The 9,085-nt window shown below is 34.4% G+C and overlaps 1 protein-coding gene across 1 annotated transcript; it reads right to left on the bottom strand.

Annotated features, from left to right (window-relative positions):
* Positions 1–754: 754 nt before the first annotated feature.
* Positions 755–3,483, bottom strand: LOC126614392 (uncharacterized). Its single transcript, XM_050282051.1, has 2 exons — positions 1,353–3,483; positions 755–1,179 (listed from the first exon to the last, which is right to left on the bottom strand). Exon 1 carries the CDS (start codon positions 2,458–2,460, stop codon positions 1,717–1,719), a length of 744 nt encoding a protein of 247 aa, XP_050138008.1. The 5' UTR covers positions 2,461–3,483; the 3' UTR covers positions 755–1,179; positions 1,353–1,716.
* Between the last annotated feature and the right edge of the window lie 5,602 nt (positions 3,484–9,085).

The raw sequence follows: 9,085 nt of genomic DNA, 5'->3' as shown, positions 1-9,085 counted from the left end.
AGCTATCGATTGATCGGTCTTCCACAATATCTAGATTTGCATATGACTCTGCATGTGTTGAAGATGTTGTTGGAGTTGGATCAGCAGCAAAACATGGCATTTGAACAATGATTGGAGACATTGTTGTATTCTGGACCTTATTTGACTTCCCATAAGACAACTACAGTCTTGTTTTAAATGGAAATGTAGTCTCATCATGCACCACATGTCTTGACAATACCAGTTTAGTGCTACTTAAATCATAGCAGACTACCCCTTTATATCCAGCCACAAAACCAAGAAAAGCATATTGCTTAGATCTAGGTTGCAATTTATGTTGAGTATATGGCCTTAAGAATGGATAAACTGCAGATCCAAATATCTTCAATGTATGCAACACAGGGTCTTGGTTAAACATGAGCTGATATGGAGACTTCATCCCCAAAACCTTACATGGCATTCTATTGATCAGAAATGCAGCTTGATTACAAGTATAATTCCAGAACTGTAATGGAACTTCAGCCTTGGTTAAAAGTGTGATTGCAGTCTCTACGATGTGCCTATGTTTCCTCTCAGCAAGACCATTCTACTGAGTTATGTAAGGGCATGATATGGAATGTGCAGTTCCTTTGAGTGCCAAAAAAGATTGAAACTTGTTACTCATATATTCAGAACCATCATCTGTCTGTAAGCACTTAATTACAGAATTGAACTGAGTTGTAAAAATGCAAAAAACTTGACAAATACTTGGAAAACATCAGATTTATTGATAATAGGGAAGATCCATACAAATCTTGAGAACTCATCCACAAAACTTACATAGTATCTAAACCCTTCTAGAGACTTAACTGGAGCAAGCCCCCAAATATCAGAATGTACTTTTTCAAACAAAGAACTAGCCCTAGTTTCTTTGATAGGAAATGGTTGTCTACACATTTTTCCAAAAAGACATGAAGAACAAATAGAAGGTGAGGAATCTGCACTAACAGTCTGTCCAACATTTCTAAGCATAACATCAAGCACTTCTGCAGATGGGTGCCCAAGCTTCTTATGCCAAACAGAAGTCTTTACAGCTTTCCCAAGTAATGCAACAACTTTATTTTGACCAGCAACCAATCTTCTTGAAAACACAGTTGCAGGGATCTCATATGGCTCTCTTTTACTCTTGCCGTGGTACAATATCATTCATGTTGCCTTGCCCTGTATAAAAAATACAATCTCATCACATATGAACCAACAATGATTATCTTCACACAATTTCTTAACAGATAAGAGATTAACAGTAATGGTTGGAACATGTAAGACATTCTTAAGAAACAATAAATGTTGTGGAGTTGAAAGTGTTGTAGAACTAATATGATTAACAGTCAAACCTTCCCCATTACCAATAGTGATTTTCTCATCACCATTGTACCGCACAGGTTGATTTAGATTCCCAAGATTAGATGTCATATGGTGTGAAGCACCAGTGTCCAACACCCATGTATCAGCTGTGAGAAATGTTGAACATTCTGACCATATTCTGCAGCAATCATGTGAGATGGAGCTTGAGTAGAAAATGCAGTAAGAGGAGGTGGAGGTGCACCCTGATAGGAATAGTTATTCCTATGTCTACATTCCAGAGCATTATGACATTTTTTCCACAAATTTGACAGATTGTAACCACCTGATAACCATCACTCCTATTCGAATAGTTTGCAGCAGTATGACCTCTGCGAGAACAAATCTGACATTCAATTATAGTACCTGTTTTGAAGGTTGTATTACCATTCCAAGAAGACTTATTCCTAGTAGAAGAACCATAATTGTTTCCCCATCTCTGTCTATTCCCATTGTAATAAGGCCTTGAATTATTGAAAGACCCATAACCACTTCTGTTGTAGTTCTGAGAAGGATTATACCCCTGAGAAGTATTATACCCATTTCTGTTTTAAAACCTGTTGTTCCCTTGATAACCTTAAGTATCACCAGTTCTTGATCCAGCATTTGAACTCTTTCTTTGTGAATACCCAGAATTCGGATGAACATCTTTGACCCGATCTCCTTGAACATACATTGCAGCCATGCCACTTGCCAGAGTAGTGACCTTGCTTCCATAGCAGATTCAACACCAATCAACTGCGCTTTGAAATCTTTCAGCGGAATAGAAGTCTCCCTTGCTAAAACTACAGTCTTTACAATATCAAACTCTGGTGGTAATCCAGATAAAGCAGTAATAACAACATCATTATCAGTAATCCTCTCCCCTGCAGACACAAGCTGATCACGAATGGCTTTCAACCGAAGCAAATACTTGTCAATAGAATCACTGCCTTTTTTAATTGTATGGAACTCAATTTTGAGTTGATTGATCCTAGCCCTTGACACAGAAGCATATCGGTCTTGTAAATTTGTCCAAGATTCATGAGACGTTTTACACCCCATTACATATTCCATAGCATCATCCGACAGAGTAGCAATTAACAGACTCAATAGTGCCATATCTTTCTGAACCTAAGATTTATAAGCTGCTGTGATTTTTGTAGTCACTCCATTCTCAGTGTCAATCACAAACTTTGGTGGACAAAAAGATTCACCAGTAAAGAATTCAAAGAAATCATACCCTCTTAAAACCGACTGAAACTGATAATTCCACTTAACAAAATTGTCATCTTGCAACTTCACAGTTAACATACCAAGCAAGCTTTCAATGCGTACTAATTTATCAGACATCTTTATCACTTAATTCCAAACAATCAATCTCAATCACAAATCAGTATAATACCAAACTTCAACAATTATCAATTCTTCAAGATATTCTCACTACTTCTTGGCATTGGCCTTCTAGATGTATATACTTCAAAAGCAAATATTCTAGCAATTTCACAAGTGTTCGACTTCAATCTTATCACACCACAAATACAATTCTTCTATCGTCAACAAATCTTGGCATCGGCCTTAATCGAATCCAAAAAAGAACCCATATAAGAAAAACCAAAAGAAACATCCCAATTCGCCATATATCTTCACTGAAGCAAAAACACAAACACTTAATGTGCAAAGAGTAAAGAAAGAAACCAACAACCTGATTAAAAGACCCTCGACCCAAAATTTATCAGCAAGCTTTCAAGAACGTCACCGATCCTCCAAGAACTCCAACAAAGCCTTCAACAATCGAACCCAAAGAATTACTCAGCGGAAGAAAACACCCAAAAAAAAAATCAACCTTGGCTCGATGCCACCTTAACAGAGAAAATCAGAATCGCAGAAAGAAGAAGAAAGAAGTAATACAGAGAATGTAGAAAAACCTAGAGATAAAGCTAGAGAGAGAATGAAAGATTTTGTATTAATAGAATGATTATTTCTTACAAACATTAAGCTGCAATCAGCCTTTTATATCACTCTAGTAGCCTAACTACCTCGCTTACTGTGTAAGCTACAAATAACCATCCTAACTATCTTTCAACATAAATATTGTTGACATGGCAGATTATGTGGCATTCACTTGAGTCAATATCAGTCAACAGTTTTAAAAGTTGAGCTATTTCGTAAGTAAAATTTGAGAATTTGTTTTTCAATGAATAAAATATCCACGACATAATTGAGCAACCATCCACAATATGATTGACAACAATTAGATACTAAACCCACTACTAATATATATTGTTTTTTTATATATTTATCTAACTTTTAGCTAATTATCCTCGTTTAAAAGTCGTGACATTGTAAAGGGGCGTATTGTTTTTAGATTTATATAGATTTTTGTAAAGTTTTTTTTTTTTTTTTTTTTATCAACTTTTGTAAATTTCGTAGACTTCTATCAACTTTTAGAAACTCCATGAAATCCACAGACCTTATAATGATATACTTTTACAGGGTTTTTGAGAGTTTAATGACACTCTTGTAGAGTTCAAAGATGAATTTAACAAATTTTGTATTTATTATACATTTTTTTTAAATAAAAAAATTTACTAAGAAACCAATTAGGAGTAGATAAGGGTACACTTACGTAATTTTACTTTTTTCTACTACGACCAAAATTATTAAATATGTGAAAGAACTTTAACTCATGAAATTTTTTTATATATATATTTTTCCCCTTCAAATTCTTGTAAGTTGTGTAGTTTCTAATGTGATATTAGGGTGGAGGAGTGTGGGTGGTGGTGATGGGCAAGGTAAGACGAGAGTAAAGGTGACGATCACGATGATAACAATGTTAGTAGTGGTCATAGGTGGGGAGATGGTGGTTGTAAGGTGGCTATAGCAGGTTATGGTGATGATGACCTTGACAAGACGGTGGTAGTAGAAGTAGTGGTGGGAGTGGTGGTGGCGGGCAAGGTAATATGCGGTACTATAGGTGGCGATCATGGTGGTCACCTCGATGGCGGAATAAAGATGTTTGTAGGAGGTTGTGGTATGATGACGATGAGTATGACGAGGTGGTGGTAGAAAAAAGTGATATTAATGCAGCTCCTTATTCACTACATCAGATATGATGGTGGTGGAATCTCTGGTGATGACATTGGCGACTATGGTGGCGATGTAAGTAGCAGGGTGGTGGAGTATCAAAGTCTATGATAGTACATCAAAATCTTAGGGGAAGATGTTGAATTTTCTATGACAAAAAATATACCATAAAAAGTCTTAAAGTATGTGAAAGCGCATAAATTTTTAAAATCCTTTAAAATCAATAAACTTTTTAATACACCTAAATTTTTGTAGATTTGAAAAAAGTCACAATTGAATTCATGAGATTTTATAGACTTCTAAAAATATATTTTTTTGTTTAATACATGATGACTTTTATTGATTATACAAAAATTTGTATCGAATAGACATGTAAACATGAATTTAAGAGTCAAGTAAAGTCACTCAAACTCTGTACACAGTACACCCCTAAGTGAAAAAGTCGCATAAGAATAATACATAATGATGAGTACATAATGACTACTACATGGCGAATCCATTAAACAACTGAAGCTTTGGGTACAAGTCGATATGTATAAGCTAATTCAAAGTGCTCAGCATAAAATATTTAATAAATATTAGCTGCAAGTAATAGTTTACTCTGGTGATGAAGATTATTGTTGAACATCACTACAATAAAAAATGGAGTAGGATTCTTTCTCTCCCTATTTCTTTTCACTTTCCTCTCATTCTCTCACACATTACTTTTTAACTTATTATTTCTATAAAAAAATTAATATAAAATGTTAACGTAATTTAATTGTAACTGTTTAAATAAGAGAAGATAGATTAAGAAGGAAGAGAATCATCTTTCATAAATAAAAAAACAACTCAGTATTGACTGACGAGAACAAGAAGTGTACAAATCAATATTCAAATCTGCCACTTGGAATCCTTACATTTTCTTATTTTCTGTTGCAACTCTATCTAAAGCTAAGTTTGTTCTGTAATTTGAATCAGAAAAATACTAAGGAAGATTTTCTCAAAAGTAAACTTTTTATGAATTTTCTATCATTTTATATTTTTAAAATACTATTTTACAATATTAACCCAAAAATTAATATTAAACTGTAAAACGACAGAAAATTAATAAAAAATTTCACTTTAATAAAATCTAATGAAAAGTATAGTTCGTCTCAGCAAAGAAAAACTTTCCGAGTATAGAAAAATATGAGAGATTCTTCTAATTATCAACCTGCGTGCACACCCTTCCCCGCAATTCGTGCGTTTCGCTTTCTTTACGAGAACGACGCACCGACTCACTGCCATCACACGTGCGCACGTGACACCTTATTATTTCTCTAAAGCTCGTTTAATTATTTTTTCTTGAGTGTAAGTGTAAGCAGATGAGCACCTTTGTCCTATAAGAGCAACATCTTGTTTGAAAAGACAATATTACGCCGTTCTCAAAATTCACCATCTTGTATTTGAGTTACTTTAGAAAATCATCTTGGATAAACTAGTTTGGAGTTTCATGTATTTAGATTGGATTTCGTTTTAGTTTCAGCAAGTAAAACATAATAAAATTAAAGAGTTCGATATTAGCACTTCAAATGGATCATCTTGGATTTTTAAATTAAATTTATGAAAGTATGAGTATATGATAACTTTTTCGAAGTGTTAATAATGGGTAATATTTGCATTTATGCAAATTCACTTCCTGTTTATAATGTATGTCATTGTACAAATTTCATGATCATAATGGTTCAATTACTTTACCACCATTTAAGAATTATACCTACAAAATATCATTTAAATTGGATTTCATTTAGTTATCTAATTGTATCAAATAAGTACACGATTCATCATCAATATATTACTTGGTATCTGAGTCACCAATTTGTTTTATACATTTAGATGACTGATAGATCTCTCATTCAAATTATTTTATAAGAGTAATATTTAAATAAAAATTAAAAAATTGAACGATTTTTAATTAGAAATTATTTTATTCTCAAGGGATGAATATGGGGTAGGTGCGAGTATTATATGCTAATAACAAGGTCCTATACTTAATAGAGTTTTAATTTTATTAAATGGAAGGGCAAATAGGAAGTGTTGATTACCTTAGAGCAAGTCCATCCCTAAAAAAATGCACCGGCACAAATGATTTCTACATCTACAAATGTGCTGGCACCCAGCCCATTTAAAATATTATTAATTTTTTTTATAAATAATAAATTTTATTTAAATTTAGTTTTAATTCGGATAAGATTTTTAACCAATCTCATCACACCACGTGTCGCTATCTGTTTACAATAATTTAGCCAAGATTTCGATAAGATTTTCAACCAATCTTGTTACACCACGTGTCATTATCCGAAACGTACTATTTTGTGGATAGATTTCCGATTAGATTTTTAACCAATCCCGACGCGCCACGTGTCGCTATCTGTTTACAATAATTTAGCCAAGATTTCGATAAGATTTTCAACTAATCACGTAGTGCCACGTGGTAGTGTCCATAACCTCATCCTTTCTTTATTTTGTCCATATAAATCCTACATCCCTACATCCATCATCATTCACACACCAAACTCAATCCTTCTTTTTAGCTTAGAATCTTTCTTCATCATTTTTAAATCTTGAGTTCTTACAATGTCTTCTTTAAGGAGATTGTCCAAACAATTTGAGGAGCAACAGAAAAGATTGTTGGCACAACAGGAAGAATTGTTCAATCTCGAGGAAGGTGGAGATGAGGCTTTCACAATGGAGGAGGATGAGGATGATGAACATAGAAGGCAGAGGGCATCACATTCCCGCCGTGTCATGGAAGTTGTGGGTCAACTATCAAAACCCATAAGTGCTGCAAACTTGGATAGAAAGAGGAAAAAACGAGGTAAAGGTCTCTTGGAAGATTATTTTATCCCTAACTGTGTATTCCCTGATCATGTTTTTAGACGTCATTTTAGAATGCAACAAAGTTTGTTCGACAAAATCATGAGTGCTATTTGCAACCATGATCCACACTTTGTGCAAAAAAAACATGTTTTTCATGTTCAAGGTCTTTTTCCCGAGTAAAAATTATTGTTGCCTTGCGGATGCTTGCATATAAAGCATCTGCAGATTAAGTGGATGAGATAACGAGTATGGAAAAATCAACTGTTCTGGAGTCCTTGATATGATTTTGCTCTGCAATCGAAGCCATTTATACCAATGAGTACCTTCGGACACAATCGCTAAGGGACCTGTGAAGGCTGCTGAGGAAGGGTGAGATACGAGGCTTCCCTGGGATGATTGGAAGCATTGATTGCATGCATTGGACCTGAAAAAAAACTGTCTAAGTGTGTGACAACGAGCTTATGGTGACAAAAAATGAGCCAAAAGTATCATTTTGGAAGCGGTGGCTTCATTTGATACATGGATTTTGCATGGATTTTTTGGTGTTCTAGGAGCTCGGAATGACCTAAAAGGTCGTGCCCAATCTCCAGTCTTCCACGAAGTGCTGCAAGGAAAAACACATAGAGTCACATATTGGGTCAATGGCCATAGATACGAATGGCCGTACTACCTTGTAGACGGCATTTACCCAAGGTGGACAACGTTTGTCAAAACAGTGCCACGTCCACACAGTGAAAAAGAAAAGCACTTCGCACAATGTCAAGAGGGGTGTAGGAATGATGTAGAGCATTGTTTTGGTATCCTGCAAGCTCGATGGCCGATTGTCAGGTTAGCTTCCAGAATGTTTGATGTTGAGGCTCTTCGATCCATCATGATGACGTGTATCATTCTCCACAACATGATTGTAGAAGATGAGTATGATTATGATGCCATCGATGAATACGAGCCGGATACAATGAACAACTCAAGAACACGTATCTATTGTGTTCATGATGGCACCAAAGATCCCATGCAACACGAGCCATTGGAATAGGATGGACGTTACAATTAATTGATCATTGAGCGGTACATTTCAATGTAAGAGCCATACTGGCACTGTACCCGTCAAAGTGACTTGATTGAGCACCAGTGGGGATTGCAACATGGTGAAGATAATTAAAAGGAGTTTGTGTTGGAAGAATAAAGTTCTTGGTTTATTTAGTGTATTTTTAAAAGTTTATTTGGTGAGTTTATTTAATTTTATTTCGTGTGTTTTTTAAAGTTTATTTGATGAATTTATGTAATTTTATTCGTGTTTTTTTTAAGTTTATTTGGTGAGTTTATGTAATTTTATTTCGTGTGTTTTTTTTAAGTGTATTTGGTGTGTTTGTGTAATTTTATTTCGTGTGTTTTTTAAGTTTATTTGGTGTGTTTAAATAAAGTACTAAAAATAAATAAGAAATTACATAAAGTACTAAAAATAAATAAGAAATTACATAAAGTACTAAAAATAAATAAGAAATTACATCTATTAATAAGAATAAATAAGAAATTACATAAAGTACTAAAAATAAAGACGAAATTACATAAAGTACTATAAATTAAGACGAAATTAAATAAAGTACTACAACTAAATACGAAATTATACAAAGTCTGTCGAGCTAGGAAATGTGGTGCTAGGATCTTCGTTGCTAGGATCTGTTCCTCAACTTGTTTCTGCATCTCTTGCATGCCTTCTTCGCACCACGTCTATTTTTTTCTTATGTCCAAAAATATTTTGAATTCGGAGACAGTCCTACTAGACGTTTGTTGTCACATCCCCGCTTGGACCCCCACCACA

The sequence above is a fragment of the Malus sylvestris genome, chromosome 3 (assembly GCF_916048215.2).
Source record: "Malus sylvestris chromosome 3, drMalSylv7.2, whole genome shotgun sequence".
NCBI lineage: Eukaryota > Viridiplantae > Streptophyta > Magnoliopsida > Rosales > Rosaceae > Malus > Malus sylvestris.
Note: the sequence above shows the minus strand (reverse complement) of the source record. Positions and strands in the feature narration are given on the sequence as shown.